The sequence below is a fragment of the Calidris pugnax genome, unplaced genomic scaffold (genome assembly GCF_001431845.1).
Source record: "Calidris pugnax isolate Ruff unplaced genomic scaffold, ASM143184v1 scaffold133, whole genome shotgun sequence".
NCBI classification, from domain to species: domain Eukaryota; kingdom Metazoa; phylum Chordata; class Aves; order Charadriiformes; family Scolopacidae; genus Calidris; species Calidris pugnax.
Window position 1 is genome coordinate 2,409,681 of NW_015090977.1, and position 17,688 is coordinate 2,427,368.

A 17,688-nucleotide genomic window follows, 5' to 3' on the forward strand; every position below is an offset into this window, starting at 1 on the left:
TGGACAGGCATGAGGAGAGGACTGCAAAGTGGAAGGAACACAAAGACTGACCTGTTCTCGCCTGCAATTGTCACCACGTGAGGCTTCTTGTTCAGGAGGAATTTTTTCAAGGTTTCAATATCCTGGGCCTGGAAAGAGAGGCAGGTCAGAGCAGAAATGCCAGAGGGTTTCTGTCCTGAGCTAGAGCTACCAGCCCTGGGTTCCTATTTCATAGGGCAAATCCTCACCCACTGCCACCCTGACCTGCCACCATGACATGAGCATGGCTAAGTGCCTTCTCCACAGACCTGCAGCTCCTGACTAAGGGCAAACAGGAAGGATCTGCAGAGGAAAGACTGATGGCCTCGTGGTTTGGCATTACATGAAATCAGTGCAGGTAGGGAATGAAGTCAAAAGCTTGCCCCAAGCTCCAGGAGGTCTCACAACCTCTTGCTATTATAATGTGATCAGGGAAAGGGGAGAAAGTTTCTGTAGCTCACAAAACCCCAAAGCCAGCAGAACTCAGGAATGGCTCCTCCCTAAGAGGAGCAGAAGAGATGAATTGGAATCTAACTGGAAGCAACTGTTTTTCCAGAATAATTACAGGGTGGGAAAAAGGCAGTCATCTTCCATGCAAGAGCAACAAGGCCTGAGCTGTCTTCAGACTGACTGTTCCTCTCCAGCCCACAGTGGATTGCTCAGCACTAAAAGCAACGTGCAGACATTCATCTCAACAACAGCTGAACCAAGACTCACCTTCTTTTCCCTCTCTTCCTCACGCCAGGCGTTCCTTCTCTTTGTGAAATGTGGCAACCGGAGGAAGTCTGTAACCTCACCCTCTCCGTTAACGAGGGCGCAAAACACGGGGTGGTCCCTGTGAAACAGAGATCACTCAGACATGGAGGACTGCTAAAGCTGAACGTGGATCCAAAGGCAATTCCTCTTCTCCTACCTGGCTGAGGAAAACGCAATGCCTAACACCCGGATCCCCTTCCCTTGGTTTTCATCCATGAAATCATCATCTTCTTCCACTTGCTGATCAGGACGGTACGAAGCCACCTTTAGCCAGTTGTACAGCTTCCGGCTGCAAGCCTGATGGAACAGAGATGGGGAGAGAGGAGTGAGGAAAGGAACTGCAGGTACTTTGACACAGCCCTTCTCCAGGGGAATGGACTGCTCGAGGCAGCAAGACAGAATATTCTGCCAGGATCTGAACCAGCTCTCCAGAACCATGGAGCCCATCTTCCCTGCTCTTCTCTTTGTCCTTGGGAAATAACCAGACTCAAACCCCTGCTTGCCTCCTCCTCCTCCTCCCCAAATGCCTGTGTATGACCTGGCAGTAGCTCTTCCCAGCACGCTGCAAGATGTCAGCATCTCACCTTGAGGACGTACTCCTTGGCCTCCACCAACAGCTTGTTCTTCAACTCTTTAGCCATCTGCACGTAGAGGAACTGGTTGAGAGAGCGCTCGATGGCCATCGTACGCTGCCGATTCCACTCCTGCACCTGGTGGCTGAACTCATCCCGATAATAGAACTGCTTGATCTCCTCAAAGTATGTCTGGTCACTACCATAGCTGCAAGAAATGAGAGGAGAAGGTACAGAAGCGTTCCAAACACTTGCATTGACACCATCACTGGCAGATTCCTTCCACCTCAGATTCAGTGAGCTGCCTGGAAAACTTAGAGAAGAGCTAATCATCCCATCAAACACTCCTTTAGCTGCAAAAGCTCTGCTGCTAGGCACATTGCAGCTGAACACCACGCTGGCAGCACGGAGAGGCCCCACACATGGGGCAGCCCACAGCCACTCCAGTGCACCCGTATCCCACAGTGTGGCTACTCAAATGTGCAGGGAAGGAACCAAGGAGCCACACAGTGAGTGGTTGGGGAAAAAGCATCATCTTTCGCAAAAATCCTAAAGGCTTTTTGCCTGACTTTGCCTTCAAATGAATAATCCAAATGTCTTCTGAAGTTTTCACTAAAATGAAGAAAAAAAGCAAGACCCTGATAGGCCTTTTAGCTTTGAGGTGCAGAAAACCACCAGGACATGACTTCCAGGAGCAGTTTGGGTTACAGAGGGGCTCTAACAGCACAGGACCATTGGATGCATGAGCTGTGCCAAGGCATGGGTGCCACAGCCAGCGAGGACTCACCCCTCCACTCCTTTCATGTCAATGCTGATATCTATAGTGAGCAGCCCCTCCTCCTCTGCCAGGCTCATTTTCAGGAACTGGTCATCTCGCAGCTCCTTCACAGGCTTATTCTTCAAGTATTTAAAGGAATAGGCATAGTGGGCTTCATCAATATCCTGGGAGAGAGGAGAAACTGTCAGCATGCATGCAGCACGTTCATGAAGAAAGACCCTTCTGTATACAGCAGCAGACAATGGTTTTTATTCAATACCCCCTCACCCCTATGCCTGCCAGTCTGCATTTCCTTCCCCAGCAGGACACACTGGAATTTGTTCCCAGTCCCAGAGAAACAGAGACTGTTCCAGTAATCGAAGGCAACATCTCAACAGCAAGAATTGGGTCTGATGAGACACTGAGACTAAAAATGCAGTGTGCTGCTGAGCTGGGCTCTGCGACAGCCCAGATCACATGCTGCTCTAAGATTTATTCAGAGTTGCCACTGACATGGGAAAAGTTTTCAGATGCAAAAAAATGAGCATTTGTATGTTATTTAAATCCTTCCCTGAATTGACTCACAGAGTCAGAACTCCCTTCCTTACCTTCTTCCCTTTTTTGGTTGGTGAAATGTTGATTTTAGCTCTTTCTTGGAAAGTCTGTCTCAGGACCTGCCTGACCAAAGGCTCCCTGGCTATCTGCAAAGCCACCATGTACCGGGCTCCTTCCAGCACAGCTTCAGGGCTTGGGAACTGACTAAAAGCAAAAAGACAACATGAAGACTTAGGACTTGAGAATGACCCTGGATCCCCTCCCATGTGTCACATCTACAGGACCTCCATGAAGATCCCACCACACTGACCTACACACGTAATCCTTGGCCAGCTCCAGGGGCTCTGCAGGGAACTGTTCTGTCTCATGACGCTGGTAACTGTCTCGCAGATTCTCTCCAAACTGCTCAGGTGTCAGACCAAACTTCTTAGCAAGGCCATCTGGGGAAAAAAAACAAGCACAAAAATGATGAGGACAAGTGTATACTGAGCAAAACTTCCGGTCCTCCTTCTACACGTCAGCCACAACACCCAGAAGAACCCATGGACTAGGGCACTGCAAGCTCAGCAGGACAGAGCACAGCCCTTACCCAGCCCAGCTGTTTGGCAGATGGTGTACATGTCCCGACGGGAAGCCTGCTTCAGCTCAGGTCCTTTCTGCTCGTCATCTTCTGCATCTTCCCCTTCACCTACGGGAAGGATATCTTTAGCAAGACCTCTTTACAGAGGTATCCAGACAGCTGCAGGGTGTCAGAAGCACAGGGAAGGGACCAAACACGACCTACATTGTACAACAGAGCCCCTAACTTCCACAAATGCATCTCAAAGGTCACAAGAGCCTTAAAATTATTCAGAGTTAGAAAAATACCCTGAAAATGTTATTGTCACTTCGCTTTCGCTCTTTTGCAGTTTTAATAGCAGTATCTCTGTGTATTAAAACACACATCGAGGTGGCTGATCCTTGCTTTGGTCCCTGCCACGAGGGGTGGTTTTGAGTCCATCAGAAAAGCAGCACCTTGTGCAGCAAACTTTAAGCATTTTCAGAGAAGTTTGGAAGACCTGGGACTAACTCACGATGGAAGCAAACAGCAGAGATGCTCTGTGCAAACAAAGGGGTTTTTCAACAAGCTTTCTAACTACTCTTTTAAACCAGGATTTTCAAACAGCCCACGATTAGGAGACTTATCAAGTCTGGGGACAAACCTTCCTCCTCTTCACCATCCTCTCGGATACGCTTTTGCTTCTTTCGAGCAGCCTTGGCAGCATTCTGCATCTTGGGGATGTCTCGCCCGTAGTAGAGGAGGAAGTGATTATACACGTCCTTCAGCTCGTCCATGGACTGCACGTCCTTCAGCCTACGGCGGGCAAAGGCAGCATGTTACACCCTGCCTGCAGCTGAGCCGTGGCCAGAGCACTTGAGGAACCTGCTCTGGTGCTGGTCAGGCAGTGTGGCTCATCTTCTAAAAGAGTTTTAAATATTTCTCATTACTTTGCGGGGAGGCTAAAATGACTGCAGTGCAGCGGCCAGAGCCCCTGTGCTGTTTAGGCAAGTTAACACACTTTTTAAATAATTTTGGGTTGAATATAAGAAAATCATGGCACCATACCTCTCCATGTCAGTAGTATCCAGGGCCCTTATTCCATCTGCCAAGGGCTTGTCTGGGTCAGCAGAGATTTGTTCGTACTGATAGGCCTGCATCTTCTCAAACAGACGTGTCAGGTTCTGCTTGCGGATCTTCAACTGGGTCCACTTATATAAGAACAAAGATTTGCAGTGAAACACACCATAGCTGTGTCCTCCCTTCCCAAACAGGGGCTCCCAGGACCTTGGGATATTTGTCATATAAAAATAATCATCAAAATCTTCATCCACAGCCAAGCCTGGATGTGACACATGTGGCAGGGCTTATCTCAGAGAGGGATTATATTAATAAAAAAGAATAAATCAAGGTTTGGATCTACCTGATAGCAGAGAGAAGGAAGCTGCACTCCTTGCAGCAAAGGTCACTACACAAAAGGAACTCGGTGAAGGGAAAGGACTGTTTTGAACCCTCTTTTTGTCAGAGAACCCTTTACCACCACACGATAGCAAACATGCAAAATAAAAAAAAGCACACAAGGTCTCCACAGTCAAAACAAAACCTGCTCTGTCATGGTAGGTGGGAAGATATGTCATAGTTTCAGCTGGGATGAAGTTAAGATTTTTGCTAGCACCTGGTACAGTGCTATGTTCTGGATTTGGGATGGGAAATAGTGTTGGTAGAAACAACTAAAACCACCAGAGTGCTAAGCATTCAAGGCTTATTGAGGACAGTGAAAATGCTCCTCACCTTCTCATCCCACTGCCAGACTCTCCACAGGTCGTTGATGTGCAGCTCTGGCTCCACATACTCCTTTCTGTAGAAGGCGATGAATGGGACCTGGGTCAGAAATGAGACTCATCACCACCATGCAGGAAACTGGGCTGTTCCTGGCAGCCAGGAGTCCAGGAAGAGCTTCTGTTCCATGTGGGAGAACAAGCTAACAGGGCAGCAGTGTGGGAGATGTACCAAGCCATGTCCCAGCCCTTGAGACCATTCCACCAAAGAACACACCACATATACCAAAAAAGCTGTTGCAACATCAGGCACACCTTGGAGAATAGTTTGGATGGACCAAGCAAGGCTTGGGATACTCTGAAATTCCTCCACATCATTTATCATCAATTTGTCCAGGATCAGGGAAATATGACAATAGCAGGCCCATCAAACAGGCCTTATAAATCCACCTTCCCACAGGTCAAGTAAGATGAGCACCACTTCTGAAGGAAGCACCACTGCGTCACAGGAGAGGCAACCAGGTATGGTATCTCAGCCCCTTCTGGTTTGCTACCCTAATTACTTCCAGCAGCCCCTCTGCTAATCCTGTTGGGATAAGGTGACAGCAACTCAGAGCTTATCTTGGCAATGAAGCCCGGTTGCAAATTACCTCAAAATGTTGATTTCTCATGAAATTCAGGGCTTCTTTAATCTTCTGGATGGTGCTGGGCCCTTTGCGGCTGAAGCTGCTGCTGGCTTGTCCACGGTCAAGGTAGTCAGAACTTTCCTAAAAGGAGAAAAACATTGTGTGGATCGTATTCCTGAGCAGGCCAGGCTAAGGCTGGAAAACAGTCATCCCATTATTAACAGGGAATGCAGGCTGAGGTACACACTCTGCTTTAGACCACAGAAATGCATCCTAGTCCTGGCTGGCTTATGGAAAATGGAGAAGCAGCATCTGGCCAAGGGAACTGATGGCTAAAAGCAGATCATGGCTAATGCAAGTTTAGCCCTAAGAGCACAGTGGCTCAGAGATCTTTCAGTCATTCTTGAGAATTACTCTTGCAAATCTGTGTTCCTTTTTGTCCTGTTTTATGGATGCAAAAATGAAGACATCTGCATGTTAAATGACCTGCTCCAAACCAGAAAGGTAGGAATACTGGGCACCACATTCCTCTGAGCAGATTCCTGGAGCAGTCTCCAGGCTGGAAATCTGCAGCACCTTCCAGTCCTCTAAGGACAGAAGTCCCAGGCATAATCCTTTACCTGCAAGGAGATGGTGGGTGTCGCAAATGCGTTCCTGTAAATCCAGTCAGCTTCTTCCTCCAGCTCATCATCTTCAGCACTCTTCACCGGGATGGATCGCAACTGTGAAAAGACAACAGGATGAGCAGAGGAATGTGCAACCTCGTGCTACCATGTCTTCAAGAAGCCTGGAAATTATTGTTTTCTGCAAATTATAATGTTCTGAGCACACGGGAATCCTGCATCAGCTTTACACTAGGTAAAGGCAGACACAATTCTGTCAAAGTCTTGCGGAAAGGCCTGCAATGGTGTAAAATCTTCTGTGATGATCAAGTCAGGGTACCCCAGCTCCCTCCCAGACTCCCAAATCCTCTGCAGCTACATCCTCAATCTATCTAGCCTTGGTATCACTTTTCTTGCTGCAGCCATAGAATAACAGAAGATAAAGCAGCTCCCAAACCCTCTCTGGGTGTTTAGTCCCAGGCAATTCTCTTCCAGAAGGCCTGCTCTAATCACCACTGACATCCGTGAAGATGACAAAATGTCTGAAGAGGCCACACATGGCCAGAAGACATTACACGCAGCGTCCCCTTGTGCTGTGCACACTGGCATGGGAAAAAAGGTCCTTCTGAGAAGCTGGCAGCTTCAGACATCCCACTTTACAAAAGAGGGCAACAAGCCTCTGCACAGAATTATATTAACATACACTGAACATGGGCTGCTCAGGGAAAACCTGATTACAGGGTAAAATTAAGACAAAAAAATGAGATATCAGATTGATTCCTAGCAGCACAAACAGGACTCCACATTGAATCACAGCATCTTCTAGGTTGGAAGGGACCTTAAAGATCATCTTGTCCAACCGTCAACCTAACTGACAAAAATAGACACCCACACAACAAACAAGGAGCATCATCACTAACCCATACCTCCCAGCACTACATCAACCCGTCTTTTGAACACCTCCAGGGATGGGGCCTCAACCACCTCCCTGGGCAGCCCATTCCAATGGCTGAGAACCCTTTCAGTGAAAAAATTTTTCCTAATATCCAGCCTGAACCTCCCCTGGTGTAACTTGAGGCCATTTCCTCTTGTCCTGTCGCCTGTGACTTGAGAAAAGAGACCGACCCCCATCTCTCTACACCCTCCTTTCAGGTAGTTGTAGAGAGCAGTATAAGTCTCAAGAGCTTGGATTAAAGTGCAGTACAGAAACACCCTGCACGGACACCCACACAACAAACAAGGAGCATCATCACTAAACCATACCTCCCAGCACTACATCAACCCGTCTTTTGAACACCTCCAGGGATGGGGCCTCAACCACCTCCCTGGGCAGCCCATTCCAATGGCTGAGAACCCTTTCAGTGAAAAAATTTTTCCTAATATCCAGCCTGAACCTCCCCTGGTGTAACTTGAGGCCATTTCCTCTTGTCCTGTCGCCTGTGACTTGAGAAAAGAGACCGACCCCCATCTCTCTACACCCTCCTTTCAGGTAGTTGTAGAGAGCAGTATAAGTCTCAAGAGCTTGGATTAAAGTGCAGTACAGAAACACCCTGCACGGAACAGTTACGTGCTGGCTGATAGGCCAGAAGAACCCGAGCAAACCTTCTCTGGTACTGCAGCTTCGCTCATGCTATCCAGAGATAGAACTCATGGGATTACCAACAGCATCCAGCATCAAGGACATCTCAGCAGAGCACCAGCTCTGCACGGCTCCCAGGAGTGCAATGCTGGCACCCAGTGGCCACAGAGAAACTATGATCAGTGCTAAAACTGGGCTTGCACAGCTACAACGGGTCACAATCTCACTGGTATCTCTGAATGCAGATTTTTAGCTTCTATCTTTGACAGGTGGGATCTCAAAACAGGAAGAAGATGCCAACATCCAGCCAACATCCAGGTGAGAAAGCCAGCCTGCAGGTCTCAGACCTGCTGTACTCACTGGGAGCAGAAATGCTTTCTGGCTGCACACCAGCACCCTCCTCCCTCACCTGGAACCTCTCAGGCATGTCAGTCATGCGGATCTCGTTGTCCTGGTCCGTCAGGTGACTGCTCTCCAGCTCACTGGGCTCGTACATCTCGAAGATGCTACGTCGACTGACGCGCTTCTTGGCAGTCTTTTTGGGTCGTACGCGGGTCTCCCCTTCGGCTTCTTCATCCTCATACTCGTATTCCTCCTCCATCTCCTCATCGTACTCGTTGTACTTCTCAAACTCATCGTAGTCAAAGTCCACACCAAAGATTTCCTGGGCTTCCTGCAAAGCACTGGAAGGCAAAAACTACCGTTCAGCCGCATGGTGCAGTTCACAGAACATCTTTCAGTCACACAGAGGTGGTCAGAACACCTAAGTCTAAGCTTATAGTTTTGTATCCAGGCTAAAAACTCATGGAGCTTTGAGCTTTATATGCAAATAGTTCTCCATTAGTCTGGTTTTGGTATCCCTGTAAAAAAGTCAGGGGAGAAAGGAAGCAATCAGACATTTAAGAAATCACAGGCTAAAACCCCTGTCTTCAAATTTACCAGGTTCCTTTGAGGAAAGAGACCAGCAGTATCCAACCAGAAGCTGAATCACTCTGCAGTTGCAAGAATCATGTAAGCTGAGCACTCTTTAGGAGGCTCCAGGCCAATTTCCAATCAATACTTACGCATCTGTGTATCCAGGGAGCTTCTTTCGCCATTTTGGCTTCTTCAGAGGTTGTCCATCGTCATCCACAATGAAATCATCGATGTCTGGACATTGAGAAGCAATTTAGCGGTCAGGACACTCACATATTCAACTGGTACCTCTCAAAAAGCTCAGCTCAGCCAGTGCAACTATGAGCCTCCACCACAGACTTTGGCTGCCACTGGCCATCAGTCTGCCCAGTTACCCACAGCATCTCCTACGCTAACCTCAGACATTCCAGCAGCCTGAACCACAATAACAAGCTAGAATGAACTTCCAAACACAGGCAAAGCCATCTGGCAACTCTCTGCAGCTCAGGGCACTGAAAACGCAGTCAGAAAAGGCCCTGCTGCTTTGGTCAGTAGACAGAAAGAATTCTTGACACTCTTTCGGTATGGTACTAGCAGTGGTGATGGGCTGATGCCTAAGAGAAGCATGGCAAGCGTGCGCTGTGCTACGGGTACTAAACAGTGCCTTGATTTCCTTTTTTTTGAAGGATTTCCATTTTGGAGGCAGCTCAGAAGAGATGTTCAACACATCAGCCTGTGTAATGTGCTTCTGGACAAAGTGGTTTAGCCAGATACACTAAACCTGCCACCCAGAAACATTTAATTCTGAAGATTATACTAATCAGAGCAGCATCAACTTGACCACAACCAGGTTTGGTTACTTATAGCTCAGAGAAAGTCTTAACTTGGTTCTTGTGCTTTAGTCCCAGGACAAACTTTGGATGTAATTGACCATCCATACTCACCAGATTCATCTTCTTCCTCCTCCTCTTCCTCTTCTGGTGGAGCAACGGGAGCTTCAACAGCTTCCCCTCCCTCCTCGCCTTCACCATCCTGAAAGATTTCTTCAGCAATGGCTTCCTTCTCGTGTTCTTCTTTTCCATAGTCTTCCTCTTCGTCATCCTCATCATCGGACATTTTTCGCACACGCCTGAATTTTTGCTGCAAGTAAAAAGGTTTGTTAGTGCACATAATTCCTGGCAGACACTTGAGCTCAGTGTGGTCACTGCCAGGCCAGAACTGTGCCTCTGCTCTCCAGGTGGCACCTGAGAGGGGCCAGGATGGAGCCCAGCTCCCAGCACACAGGGGAGAAAAGCCACTCCCCCAGGAGCTGGGCTGCAGATGCTCATCGAGCACAGCATGTACACAACAAAACTGAGCCTGCTGAGGACTGCACAGCACCCAGGCCTGTCACCTGCATGCTGTCACCACCAGTGTTAGCCTGGCTTGATGTGCAAGTATGATGGAAGGAGCTTCAGAGCCCCTGATAGCATGTGCTGACTTTGAGGTTAGCACCATGCAGGAGAAAGCTAATGGAAGATGGGCTTCTCTGAGACTGTCTCGCAGAGGTGGGAGGGGAGGAGTAGAGCAGACTTTAGGAACCAGAACAAAACGTTTGCAAACTCTAGGAAGCCAGTTCCCAGTTGCCTGGGTAGGGAGAGATCTTGCTTCAAGCACTCAGCTCTCCCTTTGCAAGGGGGCAGGAGCAGAGGGGAACACAACTCACTCTTTTGACTTTAACGCCCAAGTTCTCTTCAATGAGGTCAAAATCATCATCCTCCAGGCGGTCATCAAAAGCTAAGAGAAGAAAGCAGAGACAAGTTACACTCTCCCTTTACTAATCTGGGATTGGACCAACCAGTGAGAAGGCCACAGAGCTTATCCAGTCCATGCAGGCACCCAGGGCAGAGGGGGAGCTCTGCTCTCTGGCAGGGCACTGTGAGAGCATTGCACCATGGCCTGCTATGAAAAATCATCATAAAACTTACTGCGCTTTCTCTTTTTGTGACCAACGTCATCCTCAGAGTCTCCAGAGTCACTGGCTTCTTCCTCCTCTTCCTCTTCCTCATCATCGTCATCATTAATGAATCCTTTCAGGTTCCCCTGCTCATCTTGATCATCGAGATTTTCCTCCTCCTCTTCTTCATCTGGTGGAGAGCAGCAAGTGTTAAGACATTTACTCCTTGGTTATCTGCTGAGACTCCCTCTCAGCTCTGTGCAAATGGCATCTTCCTTCACACTATCCACGCAGAGAGTTTTAACTGAGCACTTCTACTGACACAGAACCCAGGCAGCTGCTCACACCAGAACCCCACTTCTTGTCTCGTGGCCTCATACTCACTCTGCGGAGGGAACAGGTGGAGTGGCCATACTGGGAAAATTCCTCTGCTTTTACTGTTTACTATCAAATTGTGAGACTGCAAGTCTCATGGGGGTGAGGCACTGCATTTTCTATTGCCAAATATAAAAACCACCTAAGCACTTTGAGGAAGGGAAGCACTTAAACAGCTAAGATTATCGACTACAGATGGCCATGCTATTATAGCACAGTTATTGCTCCATCTGCAGATTCACGGGATTTAAAATAGAGCAGAAAGGCACACAGACAATTCAACAAACTCAGAAGAGACAGGCAGACTCACCATCCTCATCTTCCTCTACAAATTTTTTGGTTACCCTGGGCACAACCTCCCCGTCTTGGTTGTACTCCTCCTCCGATTCCTCCGCTTCGCTTTCTACGAAGTCAGACATGACTGCAGCGTCTCACGCAGGAACTGGGGGGAGAGGAGACATCCATCATATCAGCCAAGCAACCAAATCACAAGCACTTCCCCCTACTGGGTTTTAGAGAGAAGACGGTTAAAGCAAGAGGGTTTAAAATTATCTATCAAAGTCCTGAATTACCCAGTGTCCACCTTGCCTGGACATCCCTGTCACCAGAGATTAGGCAAGCTGAGGCAGTAGCCAAGCGCTGTAGCTCCTGTCAGCCCGTGTCTCAGCGAGCAGGACAGGACCTGTCACGGCAGCATTTGTTACACAGAGGAGCTCCCAGCTGTGCCTGGAACAGCACACACAGCCCAAGCCCTTCATCCCATCCATACCCTCCCAGGTGGACAGGAAAGCAACTCCGTGCTGCCACTGATGCTGCACGGTGTTAGGCACACGCTCCAACCACTTTGGATCTTAATATGATTAATCCTCACTCAATTAATGAAGCCAGGGCAACCCTGAAAAGGTTGCAACTGCAGTGTGTTAGCAAGGCTCCTCAGAGCCCCATGGAGCAAACGGGAGAGAGGCCTGGGGAGCTGGGATGTGCCAGGCCAGGGGCCTCCGTCCAGAGATTAGAAAGTAACAAGACACTACAGACAGAAATGGGATGTTTTCTATATTCAGAACCATTCATTTGATGTTTTTCCCTAACTAGGGTTTCTGGAAGCAGTATGAACCAAGCTTGGCACAGAGGAATGTGTGTGTCCATAAAGACGTGGCTCAAGTTCTGTCTCTCTGAGCCTTTCACTTCTTGTGGTTACAAAATTTGCTGTCGTTTTTAAAATTTTCAAAGGATTTTATTTTTTTTTTTTAGTTCCTTTTTGCATACACCTAAACAACAGAAGCTTAAAAAAGTCAGCTACAAGAAAAAACAAATCAATTCCTCAAATGGCTGTGAAGATGAAAACGTCAGCCCAGGAAGAACAACCAGCCTTTGGGAAGGTACAAAAAGAAGCTCAGAGGAGGTGTCAGATCTAAAGCCAGAACCTCCATGTTAAATTACATCTGATGGAATTTAATACACACACACCCCAAAAAAAAAAAAAAAAAAAAAAAAAAAAAAGAGAGAGAAAAAGATAAGAAAAGAATTCCATAAGCCAGGGAATGATATCTAAACTAACATGCTTCAAAATGTTCCCATAATCATCTCCCCGCTGCAAACGAACAGCTGAAGGAAATTAGTCCCATATGGGACAACCTGATCAAGGCTTTTGCCACGACACTTCTCCTGTGTGAGACTTCTTGTTCTGCCCCGAGATCCACACATCTGGTACACAAACACAATAACTTAGAGAAAACCAGAGACTTCTCAGTTACAGCAAAAAGAAAAAGGAGGAAAAAAAAAAAAGGGCAGGGCCGATCTTGGATAATCTTCTCCCTCTTAAAATACTAATAGTTCCAAAGGAATGTGTCGGCCGTATCTCATTAAAGAAAACCCACAACAAAGACAACCTCTGCCAGATTTCAGACACGAGCAGACAGCAGCTCACACTCCTTGGCTGCTGACGACATGGCTGTGACCAACATCTATCCATGATGCTCCAGACAGGCAGAAATCGTGGCAGGCCAAGGCTACTGCTCTGCACCCAGGTGGGGCATCGCTGCTCTGGCCGGCTGCGTGGGCACGGGGTGATCCTCATCCTCAAGAGGACACTGCAGAAGTCACACACATGTATTTAAGCATCCCTCTCAGAAATAAACAAATTTGTTCCTGAAACAAATGCCACTGATGAATTGTGTAACTACATACAGTAAAGGAATGGGAATTGTTATGTTCACCAGGCTGTGTGTGAACATTATGTCAACTTCACACTTTTCCACCAATTCTTCTTCTACACATACCCATCAGGATGTATTAATATGGATTAAACTGCCAGCTAAGTGGGTTTTTCTAGAGCATTTCCATTTCTGAGTCTAATAACCTCATCTCTTTCCTGCCCACAATCAACACACAAACACATCAAGAACGAAAAGCCCTCGTCGTGGCACCACATGAAATTTTACTATGCTCTGCCAGTGAAGCGTTTCGCTCACAATTCCAACTTTGTTCCCCATCAGTTGTTCTATCATTTCCTGGCAACTTCAGCTCATGTCAAATCAAATTTGTCTGGACACAGGGAACAGCCACGGCTTAGGAAACACATCTCATTTAATGACCCAGCCCAGCAGGTTCTGCACAAGCCATCCACCCACAAAACTGGGCGCTTTCAGCTCCAGTGAAATCCACCTCAGGGTGGACAGCAGGGATGTCACTTTGCACAGCAAACGGAAGCAAGGGTAGCTATTACCAAGGAGATGGTGAATTAGATATGGACTAAAGGCGCCTCTCCCACCCTTCGCACCAGAGAGGCCTCCATTTGAAATAAAACAGGAGAGGGAAGGAGGGACCACAGCCAGCTCAGCCCAGCACTGCTGCCCGGCAGGAGCCCCCTGAGCAGTCAGCCCCACAGAGGGGAGCCCCACTCCATCAGCACCCGATTGTCTGGCTTGGGGAGAGTTTGAGAGTCTCCAGACTGAGGAGTGCTGCAGGCAGCCCGTCCTTCAAGCAACACAGCAGCATTCCTGCTCCTGAAACACTCCCAAGAGAGGGTTGGAGATTGCTGCAGCACGGGAGCGAGTACTAAATTGCACTAGAGCATCAAAAAGGCAGGGAGACTGTGCCTGGGTACTTACCTGTACACAGGCAGAGAGGCTCCTATAGGTCATACATACATAGCTTTACCCCAGAGATACCCTACAGCTACTAGACACTGACCAAAATGGACCAAAGCCAGTGGCAATGCAGGCAGCAGTGCTGCCATGGCACCTGAAGGGAGCATGGGTGCCTCCGTGCCAAGCCAGGCACCTCGAGCACAGCCTCTCCCACTCAGCAGCAACCCTGGAGCAGCTCAGGGCTGAGCAATTACACGTCCTCTGCTTCCCACCAGGGGCATCCACAGTTTGCTCAGCTCAAGGACACAATGGCAATTGTCCAGAGTCCACAGCTCCTTTTAACTGGGATGACCCTGAGCAGATCTCTCCCCTCCCTGTCAATACCGAGACTGCTGATGTCCGATCAGGTCAGCGGGACTGGGCTGGACATCAGCTGCAGCCACTGTGGGCTGCATCCCTAATCAGGGGAGGCAGCACCTTTGGGACAAGTGCTGCTTTGTAATGGACCTGAGAACGCCACAAACCAGACATTAAAATACCTGTAAAGCCTTGGCCACGCATCCAGATACCTGCTGGCTGCTCAGGACTGCAAAACATCGCAGCGCTGGAGGCAGACGCAGCTTTGCACATTGTACACCAGCAAAAAATCTAACTCATTAGGTTTAGAAATGGAAATACACAGCCAGTACCTCCAAAATACCAGATTAGGTTACAGGAAAAGCTCCTGTGCCTTGCCAGTTACAGTGACACTCTGGCAAGGCAGGGACACAACCCATGCAGGATGGCATCAGTGCCCCACAGGAGCTTCACAGCATGAAGAAGTGTGAAAGGATGAAGATGCTGAGGGAAACCAGAAGCATCTCATGCTGCCCAGGCACAGGGATGACAACTCAGGCACGAGACCTCAGTCATGCTCCAGAATAACTCAGGAGTGTCCTCACAGTGAGGTACATTTATTATTCAGCAATCAACCCCAAGATATCAGTGACAATGCACAAAACAGCAAAAACAAGTGCTAATCTAGGCTTTATGGGAGCTAAAGAGAAGCAAGTCCTGACTTCTCCCCATCCTTCGTGGGAGAAACTACATCAAGGTCCTGACCCACGCTAATATTGGTTTTGTGGGATTTTTTTGGGGGGGAGATGGTCTGGACAGGAATTGTTTTAACCTCTGCCATTTCATGGTTCAACTCACGGTCCGGTTAAAATCATGTAGGTCCATGGAACCACATTAGCAAAGCCACCACCAAACAGTTTTGCTCAGCTCTCACGTCTACACTTCAAAGAGAAAAGGTAAATTGCAAAGGATTCAGAAAGCTCTGTGAGAATAAGAAGGCTGGGAAGGCAATTAAAATGTAGAGCCTAAGGAAGCCAAATCTACTCATTTTGTCAATGAAATGAAATGCTCATGAAATTAATTTCAGTATGGCCCGAGTACATCCACAGGAGTTAAAAGACTGTGGCAATAAACGACTCATTAGGAAAAATACAAATGAGCTGCAAAGGTAACGCCACCATTCCACTCCCTGAAGCTCTCAAAATTAAATCAATTTTGGTTTTCTTTAAAAAAAAAAATAAAAGAGCCACAGTTGAGCCAGAATGTGTGGATTTAACACTGATCATAATCACTAAGCGATGATCTCCAGGCTGCGTCCCACCATGGAATTCAGACACGATCATAGTGACATCTTTTAATTTGAAGCTTATGAGCCTAAGAAAAACACCCCCGTGAAGCACTGTCAGGCACCACAACAAACTACCCTCACGGGCACCTCGTCAGCACTGAGCTCGTCCTCAGAGCCACTCCTTGGTACTGGCAGGGACATCTGCAGGGTCAACCTCCACTGGGGCCTGCCAGCCCTGATATGGCACCAGCAACGTATAGTTTTGTATTTAGCTTTTATAGCTGTTTTACCAAATTTTGAAGTCAAGACCTAACCCAGACATTCCCATGACGGGTGAAATGATGAGTGGAAACAAATGACACTGTGATGGGGAAAGTCCAGGCAGCCAGGTACTGCAGCCCAGGAACTTCCCATACCTGCTTCATTAGTTTTAATGTTCCTCATCAGTCCCACCACCCCCGATGCTGTGGGGCAGCAGAACATCCTGTGGCAGAGTGCCACAGTTTAATAGCATGTTGTGTGAAAAAAGCACTTCCGCCTGTCTATTTTAGACCTGCTACATCACAATTTCCTGTAAGAAACAGAAAATTGATGTCCCCTCCCTGTTTTCTCTGACCTGCCCATGACTTCACACACCTGCGTCGTATCTCCTGTCAGCAAACTTCTCCCCTAAGGTGAGGAAACGAGGGCTTTGCTTGCCCAGAAACCTGCTTGTCCGTGCTGCTCCTGCCTTTTCCAGTGCTCCCCTTTTGAGACGGGCAAACCAGAACTGCCAGCAATCACCCAAGCACAAACTGCCAACAATTTATGCAGCAGTAATGATGTTTTCTGCTTTGTTCTCCGTTCCTTTAAAGTAATTCCAAAATACCCTTTTTAGGCTACGGCGAGGTGTTGAAGCCATGTTTTAAAAAGAACAATTGCTGAGACACCAACAGCTCTTTCCTGAATAGCAAAAGCTGATGCAGAGTCAATTGCTGCGGTGTTTGTTACCTTCATTACAACAGTTCCTGCTGTATCTCATTTACCACACTGGCACCCAGCCACTCCGTATTATCTGGTCTCTGCAACTTCCCACAGTCCAGTTTAGCTCTCCTAAAGAACTTTGGATTAAATTTTCCTTCTCCGCATCATCATATTTAAAAAAAAAAAAAAGGCAGGAGAGATGACTGTGAAGCACCACAATAACCTCACTCTGCTGTGAGCACCAACCATCCGTCCTTACCCTCTCCTTGCCACCCTTTACTCAGTGATTAATCCCTAAAAAGGGCCTTCCCAGGCTGCTGGCCTTTGGCTTTTCGTGGAAGACCTTGTCACAAGTTTGCAAAACCAAAGGCTGTGCTCTGACAATCACATCTACAGAGTGGGGCGATGCTGGCCACCTGAGAAACAAAGGTCAGACCTTTCCCCCCCCCCCCAAAAAAAAGCAGGCGACACTCTCCTCCACGTCCATCACCATCACAGCTTTTCCTACCGTGTCAGTGATGTTCCGCAGCCCCTGGGGCCGCTCCGGCGGGTGGGGGGGGGTCCAGCACCCTCCCGTCCCCGGGGGGACCAGACCCCACCCCGGTCGCAGGCCCCTGCCCACCGCCGAGCCTCCACCCCCCCGCCCCAGCCCAGCACCGTCCCCAACCGGGCTCTCCGCCCCGGGAGGCTCCAGCTACCACCACCACCTCCCTCGGCCGGTACTAGGGTTCGCAGCCCAGCCCTACACCGAGCACCGGGACGCCCTTACCGGGGCCCAGGCCTGCCGGGGCCGCCCAGCCCAGAAGGCCTCGGAGCCGCCCTAGGCCCTGCGCGGCCCGCGGTTCCCCTGGCAACGCTCCCCTCGGAGCCTACCGGGGTGACACGGAGCCTTACCCGGCCCCCTCCGCCGCCGCTCACCCCCACCCGGCCCGTCGCGACCCCCCGTCCCGCCCGTCGCGGCCTTACCCGAGGCGCCGAGGGAAAATGGAGGCCTCCGCGGCGGCGGCGGCGAGCGAGGGGGGGCGG

The 17,688-nt window shown here is 48.8% G+C and overlaps 1 protein-coding gene across 2 annotated transcripts in view; it reads right to left on the reverse strand.

The window, feature by feature from the left end:
- The window catches only part of SUPT6H (SPT6 homolog, histone chaperone), a 28,802-nt gene extending 11,114 nt beyond the window's left edge, over positions 1-17,688 (reverse strand). Inside the window, exons 1-20 of one of the 2 annotated variants that reach the window (XM_014953330.1) lie at positions 17,629-17,688; positions 11,297-11,428; positions 10,643-10,801; positions 10,381-10,451; positions 9,620-9,815; positions 8,846-8,930; positions 8,191-8,464; positions 6,221-6,322; positions 5,625-5,741; positions 4,988-5,077; positions 4,265-4,407; positions 3,861-4,012; positions 3,248-3,346; positions 2,969-3,098; positions 2,712-2,862; positions 2,134-2,288; positions 1,359-1,554; positions 932-1,071; positions 736-853; positions 52-128 (exon numbers count right to left, since the gene is read on the reverse strand). In XM_014953330.1, coding sequence (XP_014808816.1) covers positions 52-128; positions 736-853; positions 932-1,071; positions 1,359-1,554; positions 2,134-2,288; positions 2,712-2,862; positions 2,969-3,098; positions 3,248-3,346; positions 3,861-4,012; positions 4,265-4,407; positions 4,988-5,077; positions 5,625-5,741; positions 6,221-6,322; positions 8,191-8,464; positions 8,846-8,930; positions 9,620-9,815; positions 10,381-10,451; positions 10,643-10,801; positions 11,297-11,405 — 2,564 coding nt within the window. In that variant the 5' untranslated portion in view covers positions 11,406-11,428; positions 17,629-17,688. Of the gene's footprint in view, positions 1-51; positions 129-735; positions 854-931; positions 1,072-1,358; positions 1,555-2,133; positions 2,289-2,711; positions 2,863-2,968; positions 3,099-3,247; positions 3,347-3,860; positions 4,013-4,264; positions 4,408-4,987; positions 5,078-5,624; positions 5,742-6,220; positions 6,323-8,190; positions 8,465-8,845; positions 8,931-9,619; positions 9,816-10,380; positions 10,452-10,642; positions 10,802-11,296; positions 11,429-17,628 lie in introns of those variants that run through there. The other variant, XM_014953331.1, reaches the window with a different exon arrangement.